The sequence below is a fragment of the Crinia signifera genome, chromosome 6, assembly GCF_055691185.1.
Source record: "Crinia signifera chromosome 6, ASM5569118v1, whole genome shotgun sequence".
Lineage (NCBI taxonomy): Eukaryota > Metazoa > Chordata > Amphibia > Anura > Myobatrachidae > Crinia > Crinia signifera.
This window is the reverse complement of record NC_139222.1, coordinates 216,168,055-216,186,756: the sequence shown is the minus strand read 5'-3', so window position 1 is coordinate 216,186,756 and position 18,702 is coordinate 216,168,055. Positions and strand designations below refer to the sequence as shown.

The 18,702-nt window shown below is 44.3% G+C and overlaps 1 protein-coding gene across 11 annotated transcripts in view; it reads left to right on the top strand.

Annotated features, from left to right (window-relative positions):
• Nucleotides 1–256: 256 nt before the first annotated feature.
• BAIAP2 (BAR/IMD domain containing adaptor protein 2) overlaps nucleotides 257–18,702 on the top strand; it is a 199,357-nt gene continuing 180,911 nt past the window's right edge. For all 11 annotated transcript variants that reach the window (XR_014444596.1, XM_083148820.1, XM_083148825.1 and 8 more), the window contains exon 1: nucleotides 257–411. Coding sequence is in view for 10 of the 11 variants with exons in the window: in XM_083148820.1 (XP_083004946.1) it covers nucleotides 364–411 (48 nt within the window). In the remaining variant the exon portion in view is untranslated. The remainder of the gene's footprint in view (nucleotides 412–18,702) is intronic.

Here is an 18,702-nt window from a genome sequence, read left to right as displayed (position 1 = left end):
CTGGTCACGCCCCCTGTCCAGCACACTAGTACGTCTACATCTACACCACGTTCCCGGACAGCAGTACTACTACCCTCACACAGTACAATGCCCTGGGCAGAACCTGGCACTCGCGCCCCCACCAAAAATGATGTCCCGCACCATACACGCCGTGGCTGGCGTTAGGCGATCTAAGGGGCGGCTCCATACAGGAGCTGAGGCAGCTTCCTGACTTGGGCATGAGGCGGGGAGGGGGCGGTCCGGGGCGGTGAGGAGGCCGCCCTCCCGGTATATAAGCGCCCACACGGCAGGGAAGAGTGTAGCAGCTTCTGTAGCCAACGCTTGGAGTGCGGGACGCGGGCGCCCTCGGTGTATGGCAGCAAGATGTCCCGCTCGGACGAGGTGCACCGGCTGACCGAGAATGTGTACAAGGTGAGGACCCCCCATTCTACCTGCAGCTCACCCCCAGTCGTGGAAGTGCTGCTGGGCGAGAGCGCTCTGACCCGGCGAGCACTGCATAGTGCCAGTGCTGCTGCCCGGTGCCACTTGTTGTTCCTGGGCTCTGTGTGACCTGCCTGCGGCTCCCTGCCCATCAGTCCTGAACGTACTGCGTGGTTGTGTGCGGGGCACGGTGCTGCTGGTGTGGCGGCTGAGTCCCCCCTTACTCTTGGGTCACCTGGTGCTGTCCAGGGTGCTAGTCCTGCTTACTCCCCGGAGTGCCCCATGCAGGTGGGCGCCAGTCCGACATCACTGGGTAATGTGACTGCCCTCCTGTGCCCCTCTGGTTACGGTCTGTGGCAGAATCCTGGTAACTTGGGATATGAGATGTAGAATGCTGGCAAAGTTACATGCGCAACACACAGGGCTTCTGCAGTGCCATTCCTGTGCCCCTTATCCCCCCCCTCTTTATTTAATCATTATTATTATTATTATTGGGATTTTCTTTTTATGTATTGTTAATAGCGTTATTGTAATCTGCTATTGTTTTATCTGTTCCATAAGGTACATTCTTGCCTTTGTTTTATGCTCAAGTATTGATGATCTGTATTTTTAGTGGGGATTGTTGTATATTATTTGCTGGTACTGTACTACGTATTTTAACATGGTTTTATTGTGTAAATTACAACATTAGCATCAACCCTCTTAGATTAGAGATCACAGTGTAGAATTATATAATTGGTTAGTCTGTGGTCGTATCTGATTCTTCTACTTCGGCTTCATAAGTAATCTACAAGTGGAAAATTAATTTTAGTTTCAATTACCTCCAGCCCTTGTCACAGAAAGGCTATGTTGAGATCTGTGCATAATTGCAGAGAAACATTGGGGGAGGTACCTGTTGCTCTGCTATTCATAGGCCCAGCTGATGCTTCAAAATACAAGACAGCTAATGCCTGTTGATTGGGCATATACTGTAGTATACATATCACCATTTGCATATAATAATGAATTGCTTTAAGTATATAATAAAACAGGCTATTTCAACATTTTGGTTGTTGCCATTGTGGTTTTTTCTTTTATCCTATGTATTTTCTGCTAAATGCAAATAAAATCTGGTTATGTTCCGCAGTCACTGTCTTTGGTGCTGCAAACCCACAGAAGCTGCCTGTTCTTTCCTGTGTTTGTGTGTGGATTTAGCCTAGATCTGCAATGAATTTAACCTATTCACAACCTGATGGACTTGTGTGTGCATTTTATTATAATAGGAGTAACTGCTCCTTGGTAATTAGCCACTAGTGATACTGGAACTCAATGAAGATTTTCATAGCCATTTGCACAGGTATCTGTCATGGCTTCTAATGTGTGTAGTACTTTATTGTTGGAAATGTGCTGCTGCCCTATAGCTTGGACAGGTGTTCTGATACTTTTGGGGCTGCATTGTGTAATTCTTGAGGGCCACACATCAATCTCAGCATTAATAAACAATGGTGGTGATCCCTTTCTATTGTAATGTCTAGCTTCTTCTAAAGACCATATGTTAACAACAAATATGACAGAATATCTTCAAGTGGAGGGTCAAGTGAGTCCCCCTAAAGCTGCCTGTTGCCCATCTCAGCACTATAGATCTCAAATCTTCCTAATGATGCCATTCCAACACTGATGCCAGAATTCACTATGCAAATGTGTTCTGTCTGCAGCAGGATATCTCTGGTAGGTACCATATTTGTGTTTTACTAGGGCAGTGGTGTATTGACCGAACTTGCTGCTGGAAAGTGACTGGATACAGTGTTTGCAGGGGAAGTCGGGGTAATACATGAATATTTTACCAGTGGTTTTAGAATTAATTAACTTGTTTTAATATCTAAAATATATGGGCAGTACGGATGGTTTAATGGACTGATGTGAATGGCCAAATATTCTCTGTAAAGTGCTACGGAATATGTGAAACTGAATATAAGAATATATATATATATATATATATATATATATATATATATATATATATTTTTTTTTTTTTCCTCGTTCTCAAGCAGTGGGTGCTGTGTATAATAGCTTGTGTTTGTCTTGTGACCTACATAATCTGTTTATCTCTGTTGCAATATGTTATTGTAACCTTTACACACAATAGAACCCTTTTTTTGTATTCATTCTCCTTCGAAAAGATGTAATGTAGATCGGACACAAGCACGATGCTAAAGAATTACTTTGGCCTCTGAAATGCATATATATATTATTTTTTTTTTTTTTTTTTTTTGTGTGTTGAAAGTGCCCTTTTGTCAGGGGACTAAGTAAAAACAGGATCCAGACAAGACCACCCGGAACGCCGGACCGGACATCCAACTCTGCATTCGAGAGCTTGTAGTGGGATTCCCTGTGATAGCTTTCACCAGGGACATGGGGTAGGGGAGATTGCATCCTCCCAGTGTGGTCCGGACCATTATGATTCTCATTGCAACCCTGGACAATGCAGGGAGGTGGTTTTTCTTTTCCTCTCCCTGGTGACAGGTGTCAAACAGGCCCACCAGATGGAACACCCCTAGCACTGGATCGATTGATCCAGTGCTGGATCGATTGATGAATGGAGCCTGTCTGGTCTGCGTTCTGGGGTCCTGTTTGAGTTTTACCCATACCCTTTTGTCAGTAGTGTAACCTCTCAAAGGGGAAGCGGTCATCTATTAGAATGAACTTAGGTCTACAGTCATTAGGTCGACCCCACTAGGTCGACTGGCAGGAAGGTTGACCTGACTTAAGGTCGAATTTGCATAAAGGTCGACATGAGGAAGGTCGACTGGTCATAAGGTCGACATGGGTTTTTCACTGTTTTTTGAGCCGACATGTGCTGACAGGCGGTATTTCATGCCCTACCATCCACTAGGGCGTGGAGAAGGTTATTAAAGCTGTGGCGAGCGACGCGAGCCACCGTGCCCGAAGCAATGCGAGGGTCCGATTCTCTTTGCCAACTGTGTCCATGTCGACATTCGGGTAAAAAAACAGTGAAAACCCCATGTCGACCTTAAGTCATGTCGACCTTCCTGCCAGTCGACCTAGTGGGGTCGACCTAATGACAGTAGACCTAAGTGGGGTCTGACAGATGTACCGATTCCTCTCAAAGTATACATATATGTAGCACAAGAACACCTTTTAGTATGCTAGAAAGCAGATCAATGGACATGTGCTAAGTAACGGTGTACCAGAATTGTTCGACCTTGACTTGTACAAGGGAGTGACTTTGTAAAACAAAGGAGCATATTACCATGATATCCTGTTCACATGAATAGCTTTTGCTGCGTGTAGCCAAGCTTGGCTAATGTGCACAGAACCAAACATGGCTCATACACTTTAGTAGTAAAACAAAGCTGTTCTGTGTAAGGTAAATTCTCTAGGTGTAAAGCTGCTTTTGGTGTTCTCACCTACAGAATGTAAGCTGCCATTAGTGGCTGATTAGACTGCAGCCTAGGGCGCCAGGACTGGTGGTCGCCCTGCAGGTGACAGCCGAGGAATAAAACCAAGGCCCAATTTATTCCATGCTTGTTGGCTATTGTCTGTGCCAATGGAACTTGCTGATGGATCCATTACTACAAGTACCAGGCTCTGCATATACTCCTATTGAGGTCTTGCAGTAATTATTCCATGTATGTGACTTTTCATTTGTCAGCACTACAAGTACCAGCGCTCTGCATATACTCCTATTGAGGTCTTGCAGTAATTATTCCATGTATGTGACTTTTCATTTGTCTCCTGAAATCACTTTTAACTGCTAATCTGAATTATGGCAATTGCAGAACCAGTGTTGTATTGTTAAGGATGTTTCTAGCCTTTGCATAACCTGTTTGAAGCTGTTGTCAGTGAGGCCTAATTTATTAGGGTATATATTTTTGGCTAGTATTTATTTAAAACAAGCTAATTGATGTCCTTTGATTAGCTGGTCATGTGCCCTCAGCTGTAGCCTCTTCTAATCAGACTTGGTATATATCTTCACTTATAAGGCAGTCCTCTGCCTGGGCAGTTCTCTGAGTTAGAAATTACAAAGTGATATTACTTTTAAAGAACAGTTAAAAAAACAGTTGAAAAACATTGAACAACATCAAGCGAGGTAAATACAATACACATTATTACATCATGCTCACCAAACTGCTACTTCTCATTTCATTACATGGAATTTTCACCAAACTTCACAATACACATTATTACATCATGCTCACCAAACTGCTACTTCTCATTTCATTACATGGAATTTTCACCAAACTTCACTCATACTATCATCTCCCTGACACTCACCACTCTGTGCACATTGCCTCTTCGATTATTCACTCCCCTCTTCTAAACACTCATGAGCTCTTTACTTACTTCTCTACTTGTACTTTCACATCCACATCCCACCACCAATACAAAAAAACACAAACATCCACCTTTATCTATCTCTCCTTTCTAATCTTATTAGCTGGTGACATATCACCAAACCCAGGCCCAAACCACCTGTCCCACTCAGAGTTTACTGGTTTTATGCCTAGAAATTCGGCTAACCTCATTAATATCACTTGCCTCCCACCACACTCCAAACAACTTAAATGTGCCCTATTGAATGCACGCTCTGTTTGCAATAAATTAACATCCATCCATGACCTCTTTATCTCTCACAAATTCAACCTGCTGGCAGTTACAGAAACCTGGCTCACACAATCCGACACTGCCTCGCCTGCAGCACTGTCACATGGTGGTTTCCACTTCACTCACACAACCAGGCCTGGTAACTGTAAAGGAGGTGGGGTTGGTATATTACTGTCACAAGACTTCACATACTCAGTTCTACCATCTGCTCCTTCACTCACATTTACATCCTTTGAAGTTCACTCTATTAGGGTTTTTTCCCCTTTCTCTCTGCGTGTTGCTGCTATCTATCGCCCACCTGGGCTTCCCAAAACTCAATTTCTAGAAGATTTCTCTGCCTGGCTCCCCCATTTCTTATCCTCTGACATCTCCACTGTCATCCTGGGTGACTCAATATTGCTATTGACAGTCCACCATCTTTGCATGCTTCCAAACTCCTCTCTCTAACCTCCTCTCTCGGCCTCTCCCAGTGGTCTGACTCCTCTACTCACGAGGAAGGCCACTGCCTTGACCTTGTTTTCACCAGGCTGTGCTCAGTCTCTGATTTTACTAACACTCCCTTCCCTCTCTCTGATCACAATCTCATTACCCTCTCACTCTCTTCCATTACCCCAAGCTCACTGACACTGAAATCATGCAAGCCTACTCTAACCCGCAGAAATACTAATGCAATTAATTTTCCACAACTTACCACCTCCCTGCAACAACAGCTCTCACTAATTTCTACATTTACCTCTCCTGACTCTGCTGTTTCCCACCTCTACCAGACTCTTGAAACAGCCCTTGATGACATGGCTCCAGCTACCCATTACACCCCGCGTAGGCTTAGATGCCAACCGTGGCACACCAAAACTACAAGACAACTACGAAATCATTCACGTAAAGTAGAACGCCAATGGCGCAAATCTCGTAGTACGACTGATTTCCTTGCATATAAAACTAGCTACTACTCCTACAGCAATGCTTTGGACTCTGCCAAACAAACATACTACCAATCTCTCATCTCTTCTCATGCCACCAACCCTAAGCGACTTTTTAACACCTTTAAGTCTCTTCTGTACCCTCCCCCTCCTCCCCCACCGGCTACCATCAGTGCACAAGAACTTGCCTCCTACTTTAAGGACAAGATTGATAACATCCGAGATGAAATGGTATGCTCTTCCACAACCTCTAACCCTCTTTCTTTCCCACCTGAACCCTCTGGCACTTTCTCTTCATTTGAGCCCACAAATGAAAAGGAAGTATCCGCACTCTTCTTATCCTCTTACTCTACTACCTCTCCTCTCGATCCTATACCTGCGCAAGTCATTAAAAATCTATCTCCTGTGATTATTCCAACCTTAACTAAAATCTGCAATCTCTCTCTTACTACTGGTACTTTTCCTTCTCTGCTCAAACATGCAGTGATAACTCCTATTCTAAAAAAACAGAATTCTGACCCTAACTCTCTCTCTAACTATCGTCCTATATCTCAGCTCCCATGCCTCTCCAAGCTACTGGAGAGACTTGTCTACTCTCGCCTCACAAACTTTCTTAACTCTAACACCCTATTAGACCCACTTCAGTCAGGTTTTCGCTCTCAACACTCCACTGAGACAGCACTGACTAAAGTGGTGAATGATCTGGTAACGGCTAAGTCTAAAGGCCATTACTCACTACTTATTCTTCTTGATCTTTCTGCTGCTTTTGACACCGTTGATCACGCTCTTCTCTTACAAACACTACACTCCCTAGGTCTTAATGATACAGCCCTTTCCTGGTTCACATCTTACCTATCTGATCGCTCTTTCAGTGTTCGCTTCTCTAACTCTACTTCCTCTTCATTACCTCTGTCAGTCGGAGTTTCACAAGGTTCAGTCTTAGGTCCTCTGCTCTTCTCAATCTATACCTCCTCTCTTGGCAAACTAATCAGCTCTTTCGGATTTCAGTATCACTTGTATGCTGATGATACTCAAATCTATCTATCAACCCCAGAGTTGTCACCAGTGGTTTTGGGTCGAGTTTCTGATTGTCTCTCTGCCATCTCATCTTGGATGTCTTGTCGCCAACTCAAACTCAATATTTCCAAAACGGAATTACTTATATTCCCGCTAACTAAGAACAGTTACCATCCTGACATCTCAATCGCTGTTGACAACTCGATAATCTACCCTACCCCACAAGCTCGTTGCTTAGGGGTCATCCTCGACTCTGAACTGTCCTTTCTTCCCCACATTCAATCTGTCTCCAAATCATGTTACATGCATCTAAAAAACATATCCAAAATACGACCCTATCTCACACAAGACACTACCAAATCTCTTATCCATGCACTCATTATATCCCGCATTGATTATTGCAATAGTCTCCTAAATGGTCTTCCCAAGAACAGACTCTCACCACTGCAATCAATTTTAAATGCTGCTGCTAGGCTGATCTTCCTTGCAAGACGCTCATCGTCTGCTGATCCGCTCTGCCAGTCCCTCCATTGGTTGCCTGTATATTACCGTATTCAATATAAAACACTTCTACTTGCTTATAAAGCTATTAACCATACTGCACCAGCATATATCTCTGCACTTATCACAAAATATCTCCCATCTCGACCACTACGCTCTACACAAGATCTGCGTCTCTCTTCTGCACGGATCACTAGCTCCCATTCATTATTACAGGACTTTTATCGGGCTGCTCCCATCCTATGGAATGCCCTTCCACGCACATTAAGACTCTCCACCAGTCTCCAAACTTTCAAGCGTTCCCTGAAAACTCACCTCTTCAGGCAAGCCTATCATATTTAAGTTCTACATGCATAACCCTCCGAGGCACTTATGTATTACATAGCTTCCCTTCTGGACTTGTAACTGCTATGCTATTACTGGTGCCTGTCCTTATGTTTCCCCCTATATCCCTATAGATTGTAAGCTTGCAGCAGGGCCCTCCTACCTCCAAGTCTGTCTGTTGTTACCCAGTTTGTCTTATCACTGTCTACTATTGTAAAGCGCAACGGAATCTGCTGCGCTATATAAGAAACTGTAAATAAATAAATAAATGTACATTGTGCTACAGGGCCAGCTGGGCAGCCTAAAGCTAAAGTCTCCTCCACAAGCTTTAGATACTACATGCCATTTGTGTAACCTTTATTACATGCACATGGGCAGTTTGACTGGCAAGTCCCTGTGCGCTCATACATGCTTGTATTAGCAGCATTACAAGGGGATTTACATGTTTGCCTAGGGCAAGCATGTCCAACTATGGCCCTCCAGCTGTATGGCCCTGAAACTACAAGTCCCATCATGCCTTGCCACAGTTTTGGGAATGCTAAATCTATGCAAGGCATGATGGGGGATGTGTAGTTTCACAACACTTTCTTCCACATGTGTAGTTTTACAGCAGCTGGAGGGCCACAGGTTGGACATGCCTGGCCTAAGGCACCTGGAACCTATAATCAGGCCCTGGCCGCTATCTTATAGGCTGACACTTCTGAATTTCTGCTGAGTGTGTACTAGGCAATATGACCACAATTGTTTTTAGGCACATTATTTACATGAAATAAATTTGTTACACACTAATTGACATTAAGGCCGGTATCTGCTTATTGGGGCATAAGGGGAGTACACATGGTGAGATTTTGACTAGATAGTCAAAATCTCCTGGAAAGTTAGACAAAACATCCCAGTTTTTCTCCTGCTTAGTCAATATTTTACTAGCATAGATTGACTGTGCAGGCAAGGCAATCTTGACGAGATCATAGACTAGCATTAAGGTCCATACTCACTGGGCAACTTTTAGCTGAAAGCCGCTCAAACATGCTGTTTTAAGCGACTTTCAGCTCAGTCACCCAGTGTGTATGGGCCTTAACTTAGACAAAATCGCTTAGTCAAAATCTCTTGTGCATCTAGTCAAAATTGACCTTTGGCCAATATCTCATTGTGTGCGCATGGCTTTAAGCTTTGTGTGCCTTTTTTTTTTTTTTTTTTTTTTTTTTATTTATTTTTGTTCTTAAATCGCCCCACAAAAAAAAACAGATTGCACCTAATAGGATACTGGCCTAAATGTTTGAAAGTGTCCTCATAACTCCCATAGCTGCAGAGAAGGTACTCACTGCTGAGGGACCTTTTGCAATACCTGTGTAATGGGGTGTTCTGTGCATACCCCCCCCCCCTCCCTTTTATGTAAATAATATATAAACTAGCCTTATGTTGCATTTCTGCCACCATGAAGCCCCTCATCGTTATAGAACACTAAAGGCAAATACATTTTTTTATTTTTTATTGCCTATGTCAAAAACCCTCCAGAAGTGCATTATAACCTGTCTTTAGTAGATATAAATTCTAAGCATTGAAATTGTATGGATGAATGTGGTTATGGTGTGTACACACGGTCGATGGCCGTTCTATTCGATCCGATTGAATCGCACAGCAAGCCAAACGACATGCATGCGATTTTGACTGTATAGTACAGATCTGTACTATGTAGTCAATGCAGCCCTGTCTAATACTGCTTTCACATTGCAAAAACCTGCTTTCAACCCGTTTTTCTAAACGTGTCTTAAAACTGGTCAAAAGCCAGTTAAACCCCTTTCATATTGCATGATGTAAAGGTATATAGCAGTTTAAATACCGTTTTGTACCTTTCAGATTCAACCCGTTTCACCCATAGAAAGCCATAAAATGTTATTTTAAATGTTTTTTTCCTGCTTGTGGGCGGGGATCAAGTGTGGTTATCATTTGTAGCAAATACCGTTTCTGAGCTGTTCAGACTGCAGGGAAAACGGCTCAGAAACGTGTAGGATCCTGCTTTTAACACGTGTTAAAATACCGGTTTTCTGTAACCGGTAAATTGACAATGTAGCTTTCACATTGCAGCTGTACCCGTTTTAAAGCACTAAAAAAACGGCAATATACCGTGTTACAGCTGCAATGTGAAAGGGGTATATCTGGCTGCGATTTTGTGCTGTGCGGGTGCACACATCCGGATTGCAAGGTTAAAAAACCTGTGCAATCTGCATGCGATTTTTGACTATATACTAAAATCTCATGCCAAGTCTCACCGTGTGTACACACCATTAGTGTTCATCAACTCTCTGGTGACAAGAGTGAAAATCCTATGCAAGCACAAGTTGTATATGATAGTGTGTTCACAGGTTGTCTTGGATTTTGGCTGCTTATCAAAGTTCTAGGACACCTGTTATCAGGGCGATTCTTTTATCTGGCCAGAACATTTCTCAAGTAATGTTTGCTAGCAGGGGTACGAAGTCTTACCACTTTGCCAGCCATTTTTGTATATTTGTGCATGTCATGTGACTTCCTGGTTCACACATGTACAGTGGAAATGGAAGATTTGAGGTGTGTGTGTAGAAAAAAATAACTTGCAACTTATAGGCTTAGAAAAATATTGCTTTATTTAAATCATTATTCTATATAAACATCTCCTATTATGATCCTTGGTAAATAGTCCTGGTAAGCACTGTACATAGTGGGGGTGGGGTTGTCTGGATATAGGATTAATAGAACACAAGTCATTGCTGAGTCTGACCTGCTGTGCAGGGGGCATGGCTGACTTCATGTTTAAAGTGCAGGAAGAATAAGAGCTCATGAATGTAACTGTTTAGCAATTTGGATATCTGTCTGTGTGGGAGCGTGCTGTCACTTTTGGGTAGGAGGTGAATGATGCGTGGGTCTGCATTTTCTCTCTGTTTCAATCCTCCAGTTGATTCCCCATCTAGCAGTGTGGGGTACAACATTTTCCTGCTTGCTACCTGCAGACAGCTGTAACTTGCTCTGTAGTGGAAGCTTTGCAGTAGCCAGGTTTTGCAGAGCCATTACATGCATCTTCTATCTATGGCTGTTTATGAACTCTCAAATACTATTTACTGTTAATAAGCATTTTAGATTGGGAAAGGCAGATCTTGTATTTTTGTCTGAACACTAATAGACTAAAATCTCAACAAGCCAAACCAAAAGCACACACTGTGCAAATCTGAAAAGCCATCATTCATTCACAAATGCTTGATGGTCTAAACCGGTGGTAACCAAATCCAGTCCTCGAGAGCTACCAACAGGTCACATTTTCCAGACAACCTAGCTGCTGCACAGGTGCACTCATTACTCACTGACAAACATTATAAATGATCCAAAGGTGGAACTAATCACTTCACTTGTGATTCTGTGAGGAGATATGGAAAACATTAATGCCCCTTTCAGACCGCACTTTGTAAACGGTATATTGCCGTTTTTTTACCGTTTTAAAACGGTAATCTGTGCGGTCTGAAAGGTGCAGATCCAATTAACCGGTTTGAAAATACCGTTTCTGAAACGGTATTTAGGACCCAGCCAATGAGCTGGGTCCTTAATTCAGAGCAGCGACTATTTAATGAGCACTCATTAAATATTCGCAGCACTGGAGTGCCCCCCCCGCGCATGTGTCGACACCCCCCACGCGGCGCGTGTGTCGACACCCGCCGTGCAGCCGGTACCTTCGTTGTGGATCCCGGCAGTGAAGTATGGTCGGGGAAGCACTTATGAAAAAAAAGCGTCTTTCAGAAAATGGCTGCCCCATAGGAAAACCTGTTTTAAAAAAAAAACTGTCTTTCGTATGGGGGCAGCCATTTTTCTTATAAGAAAAGTGACTTTCGGAAAATGGCTGCCCCCATACGAAAGACAGTTTTTTTTTTTTTTTTTTTTAAACTGGTTTTCCTATGGGGCAGCCATTTTCTGAAAGGGCTTCCCCGACCAACTGCAGTGCCGGATCACGCAACGGAGGTACCGGCTGCACAGGGGTGGGGGGTTGTTAGCCCTGGGGTGGGGGGGATTTGGGGGTGTTAACCCGCGGGGGCGGCGCGCGCTGAAGACTGGCTTTGACCCTGTTTTTGGAAAGTTTCCAAAAACGGGTCTGCCAGTGTCAAAAAAACCGCACTTAAACGGTAATATACCGTTTAAGAGATGCGGTGTGAAAGGGGTTTTACCTGGCAGACCCGTTTTTGGAAACGTTTCCAAATACAGGGTCACAGCCAGTTTTGCGGTCTGAAAGCAGCATAACTTTTGGTAGCTCTCGAGGACTGGAGTTGGCTACCCCAGGTCTAAAATGTCCAATATGAGACCATGTCTTCCATTGAAACGTGTCCTTAGCTTTGTGTCCTATTATAAATAGTTTGGCTACATAACTGATACAAAGATTATGGGCTTGTAGAACCTGAAAGGGATGATTTACTTGGCCCTGTGACGGTTATATTAGGCATGAGACTTCATATTATTATAAAATAACAATAAATGTATCCACTGCAGGTGTAGCTGAATAGTGATGTGCACTTGGTTCCTTGCTTCATGGTATACAGTGCTAGCTTGATGTTCCCCGCTGGCAGTTAAGTAGGGTACACACCAGGACGACCACCGTCGTTCACGACCGATAGACGACCATGGAACGATTTCCCTTGGACTTCCCGGGAGCTCCCAGGCAGTCCCCAGCAAACGATTAGCAAAAATTGTGTTTTTTTGCGGAACGATCTAGATCCGATCCCGATGCGCCCGCGATGGTCGTTAAGACGGTCGGATCGCTGGTTTTTGTTTTTTTTGCAAGAACACATGCGACCGTCGTCAGATGGGCCTTTGAAATTTGAATGACGGGGCTGGACTAGCAGAGGGGGGAGGACTAGCAGAGGGGGATAGGAATAGCAGCAGCCATTTTAAACCAGTGTATTTCTGCTTTGTTACTAGTGAGGCTTGGTTTATACCTGCTGGACATAGCTATTTACACATTACTTTGTTTTGCCTGCCATTACAAAGTGTCTTTTAACCCTGCACTATGGAGAATGCAGTGATGGGTAGTCACCAGCAACAGTACCTGCTCTATTATGCAGTTTTGAAGCTCAGGCGTCAGAGAGCCCAGCGCAGGAGAGAAAGATCATGCTGGACAAAGCAGTGGCTACTTCAGCGTCAGACTCGTTCGCACATGCCACTGCTCAGGGACATCAGGGAGAATAACCCAGACGATTTTCGTAACTTCTTGAGGATGGATGATGCCACATTCCAGGAATTGCTGCGTCTGGTGACTCCCCACATCGAGAAGCAGGATACCAAGTATCGCATGGCTATCCCTGCTGAGGAACGGCTGGTGGTGACCCTGAGGTTTCTGGCGACAGGACGGTCTCTTGCTGACCTAAAGTTTGGATCCCTCATCTCCCCGCAAGCTTTGGGCCTCATCATCCCGGAGACCTGCAAAGCCATTGTGAAGGTGCTGCAGTACCAGTATTGCAAGGTAAGATGAAATATACACTGTACACTTTATTGTGCAAACAAAATATTTTTATTTATAATTTAGGCCTAGGACAGAAACAGGTTTTTTAGGCCTTTCATGGTTAAAACATGTAAAATAGTAAATAGATTGTGTCAACACAAATATATTATAATACCATATATAAAAGATATTGTACAAAAACACACACTATATATAAAGATTTAAGTATGTATGACCCAGTTTAAACTTTCCCACTAAGTACGGGCTACTGTGTGGCAGAGGATGTCTGCCGCAGATAAGTAAAGGCTGCGGCCCACATAGCGCATGGCGCAGATGCAATGGTCCCGGCCCCATTGATGTGCGCCATACGCCATGTGAGCAGTGGCCATCACATACCTGCAGCTGAGACCATGTCTGCCGCACAGTACCCCATACTATTTGCAAAGACAAAAGGGTAATAAATGGAGTTTGCTCTCCAGATTGAGGAGAATCCTGTTCTCCCTCTGGTAATGCAGGTACAGGTAGCAGCATATAAAAAGAAAAAAAAGACACTCTGGTAACTTCTGAAACAGGCCCTTACAACAGTAGGGATAAGGTACTGTGTGGCAGAGGATGTCTGCTGCAGATATGTAAAGGCTGCGGCCCACATGGCGCATGGCGCAGATGCAATGGTCCCGGCCCCATTGATGTGCGCCATACGCCATGTGAGCAGTGGCCATCACATACCTGCAGCTGAGACCATGTCTGCCGCACAGTACCCCATACTATTGGCAAAGACAAAAGGGCAATAAATGGAGTTTGCTATCCAGATTGAGGAGAATTCTGTTCTCCCTCTGGTAATGCAGGTACAGGTAGCAGCATATAAATAAACAAAAAAAACACACTCTGGTAACTTCTGGAACATGCCCTTACAACAGTAGGGATAGGTACTGTGCGGCAGAGGATGTCTGCTGCAGATATGTAAAGGCTGCGGCCCACATGGCGCATGGCGCAGATGCAATGGTCCCGGCCCCATTGATGTGCGCCATACGCCATGTGAGCAGTGGCCATCACATACCTGCAGCTGAGACCATGTCGATGGTAAATGATAAAGTAGCCTATTTTTTAAGACAGATCCTCAAAAACAGGACACTCTGGATCTTCTATCAGTAAAGAACTGTAGAATTGACGGTACTTGGGGGGTTGAGAAGGCTGTGTAGGTGTTGACTGGGTATGTGTTGGAATTGTGCTCGACTGGCCTGCTACGGTGGCAGGCGGAGTAGGCACTGGTGATTCTAATGACAGTGGTGTGTCTGGTGCACTACCAATGCCAACTATTTTAGTGCCACTGTTGAGATACCCTAAACTGCCATTATACACCAACTCCATGCATAACTTTTCAAAAGTAAGTTGCTGGTCAGGAGCCATGTTGCGAACACACTCTGCCACATAAGTGAAGTAGTTGTCATGTTTGTCCGGGTTTCTTTGCAGGACTTGATGTGCCCGCATCATAAATTCTTCATGTGCCGCTGCTTCTCCTTTTTTTCCTTTGCCACGCATTTTTTTGGCACGGGGGAGTGGTGGAGTGGGTTCCAGGGTGGGTGGCGGAGTGCGTGCCGGAGTAGGAACTTCGTTCGATGTGCATGCATTCTCAGATAGGACAGATAGGTCTGGGGTTGCAGGTGGGTAGTCACCAAGCTGTAAAAAAATTGAACATGTTTACTAATCAATTCTATTTACTTCTAATTTCAGTTCCCTACCAGCGTGAATGAATGGAAAGTCATCGCAGAGGAGTTTGAACAGCGATGGAACTTCCCAAATTGCGGTGGAGCCATTGATGGCAAACATGTCCGCATAGCCCAGCCTATCAATAGTGGTTCCTACTATTTTAATTACAAGGGCTATTTTAGCATTGTACTAATGGCTGTTGTTAATGCGAACTATGAGTTTATCTTCCTGGATGTAGGAAGGAATGGCCGTGCATCGGATGGTGGCACTTTCAAGGACACAAAGTTCTACGAAAGGCTCATAGCGAACACCCTTCACTTGCCGTCTGTCCAGGAAACTAAACAGGGGCTTAACTTTGTTTTTGTGGCTGACGAGGCTTTTGGCCTGCACGAGCATGTCATGAAGCCATATGCGCAAAGGGGGTTGAACCATGACAAAAGGATCTTTAACTACAGGCTATCCAGGGCACGGCGTGTTGTGGAAAATGCTTTTGGCATCCTGGCAAGCCGGTTTCGCATTTTCCACACTGCCATTAACCTGAGGGTGGACAAAATTGACTGGGTTGTCACGGCGTGCTGTGTCCTGCACAATTTGCTCCGCAGAAAAGCCACACAGCAAAGGGCTACAGGCACAGCACTCCAAGAAGACCAAGAACTGCCAGAGGAGGTAGTGCAGATATCCTCCTTGCAAACCCCAACACAACGCTACACAGGGAGTGCACGAGCCAAACAGGTGAGGGAAGAGTACATGGCCTACTTTAATGGGGAGGGCGCTGTGGATTGGCAGGAGGAATCAATTAGATAGCCAAAAAAATAGACTCACCGATGCAGACTGCGAATTCTCCTCCTCCTCCTGCGCCGTGACTTCTTGGTTTTCATGTTCTACCATAAGGACTACTCCTGTCCTCATCGACTCCTGGCTGAGGGTGAATGTCAACCGGTCATAGTACCAGAGCGATGTTTGATACATCTCGTCGACTCCAGCACCAGACTTCTTTGCAGCCTCCATCTTCTTGTGTTCCTTTAAGAACACCGTGCGCATATTCTGGATGCGTTTCCTCACCCATTCAACATTGGCCTCTGGATGAAATGGAAGACTGTAGCGTGCCAACTCCTCCAAGGCTTGGTTTCTTTTCATTTTGTTTGAATACTCCTTGGATTTTGTTCTCCACAGGCATTCGTGTGTACGATATTTTTCAATAAACCCTTCCAAAAACTCTTGTTCCTTTGCGTTGGACATTGGGACTGTAAAAAGATAAAACCATTTTAGTTGTTATAGTTATACCCATGTTTTGTTTCATATTTAAATTTTTATAGTTATAGTTATACCCATGTTTTGTTTCATATTTAAATTTTTATAGTTACACCAGTTTACCTAGTTCTTATGTTTTAAGTATTTAAAATGTTAATAAACTTTTATGAAAACCACTATACATTTTATTGTGCAGATTGCTATTCACACACACAGGTGAATGGGGCCTAGCAGAGAGGAGTGCATGGAATACTGCAATGGTGGACAATGGTTTATGTATATATATCTATATATACACAAACACACACACACACACAGGTGAATGGGGCCTAGCAGAGAGGAGTGCATGGAATACTGCAATGGTGGACAATGGTTTATGTATATATATCTATATATACACAAACACACACACACACACACACAGGTGAATGGGGCCTAGCAGAGAGGAGTGCATGGAATACTGCAATGGTGGACAATGGTTTATGTATATATATCTATATATACACAAACACACACACACACACAGGTGAATGGGGCCTAGCAGAGAGGAGTGCATGGAATACTGCAATGGTGGACAATGGTTTATGTATATATATCTATATATACACAAACACACACACACACACAGGTGAATGGGGCCTAGCAGAGAGGAGTGCTTGGAATACTGCAATGGTGGACACTGGTTATATGTATACACACACACATGGGGCCCACCCAAAAAAAACAGTGACATGGTCGGGTGCACGGTTGCCAAACCAGTGCTTTATACACACTATATACATTGGTGGCAACAGTGGGCATGCATAGAAGAGCATTGGGAGTGCAAACATACCAGGTTGTTGTTCTGGGAGATGAGACAAGAAGGAGAGTCCAACTGCTGCGCCAGCGCTGTTTGCTATGTGGAAAAACATGGCGCCGGGGGAGTGTTTAGGAAATGCCACTCAAATAGGCTGGATCAAACGACGGACGCACCGACGGACGGACGACGGAGGCGGCAAAAAACACTCACGATCTGCATACGATTGACGGTCGGTCGGCCTGGGATTGACGGATCCTACCTGCAGCACGTAGGACCAAAGATGCGACCAAACGAGCGGCGTGAACGCGCATTGGATCGGAATCGGATCAAATAAATGGCAAAAACACACGATAGTACACACAATCTGCATACAACCGGTCGGAATCGGATCTAAATTGACAGAATCGTGCCCTAGTCGTCCTGGTGTGTACCTAGCATTAGTGTCCCTCCAGCACACTTCTCTATCCCAGTGCTTGTAGTGTCCTGTCCAAGAGGTGCCTATGACCACTATTACCAGGGAGGGAATATAACCTCCCTGTATTTTAAGGGGATGGGGTAATAGCCCAAACTGTCCAGATCCTAAGCAGAGGCTGTAATCTCTCCCTCCCCAATGCTAGCTGTTTTTTTTTTTTTTTTGTTTGTTTTTTTAATGGCTGCTGACTACTTTAAAATGCTCATGCCTGACCACTCGGTCCAGCATTCGATGGTCGGCGACCATCGAATGATAGGGGAGGTTCCCACAGATGGAGGAGGAGTTCACATGAAATATCCACTCACAGTCCGTTCAGTCGCCGTCTTACCGCAAAAGGAGGGTGTGAGCGATCCGTATGGAAGGCGGGGCTAAGAACACTCGGTTCCTGTCCGAAAATACGCATCCGACCGAATCAACTAGAATAAGGGCCTAGGAGCCGCTCATTACATATGCGCATATGAATGAGCCGATCATTGCATATGTGCATATATAATGTGCGGCTGATAACCAGCTCTGTTGTAACTGCTGCCTGAGTCCTATATACTGGTTCAGAGCCGTTCACACTGCATAAAAACCGGCTCTGAACTGTGTAGGACTTTTTACCCGTTTGCAAGCACCGGTTATTTGTAACCGGTAAATGCAGACTGGCACTTTCACACCGGAGTTCTAACTGGTTTAAAAGGCTAAAAATACAGTTAAAAGCTGCAGTGTGAAAGGGGTATTAGATTTGTGTTTTATTTTGTTTCTGTGCAGGGTAATTACTGGCTGCATTATTTTTACACTGCAATTTAGATTTCAGTTTCAACAGACCCCACCCAAATTTAACTCTCTCTGCACATGTTACATCTGCCTCACCTGCAGTGCACATGGTTTTGCCCATTTTTCAATTAAATTTGTACTGCAATCATCTCTGAATAAGGGCCATAGTGTGTACCCAGAGTAAAGGTGCATACACACTGTACAATTTATTTATTTTTTTGACCAAATTGGTTGAAAGATTTCTGATGAACCCAGAGTCGTGGACCAAATATGTTGACAAAAGATCTAGCTACAGTTTATAGGCTCTTTTTTGAAAGCTATCCAAATTGAGCTGCATGCACAGTTGATGAACAACTGGCGGGTATGCCCATCATCATTCGTCTGTCGTCAATATCTTTCGTCGAGGACACTGGGTTCAATGGAAATGTCTTTCAACCAAATTGGTCAAAAAAATTGTACAGTGTGTATGCACCAT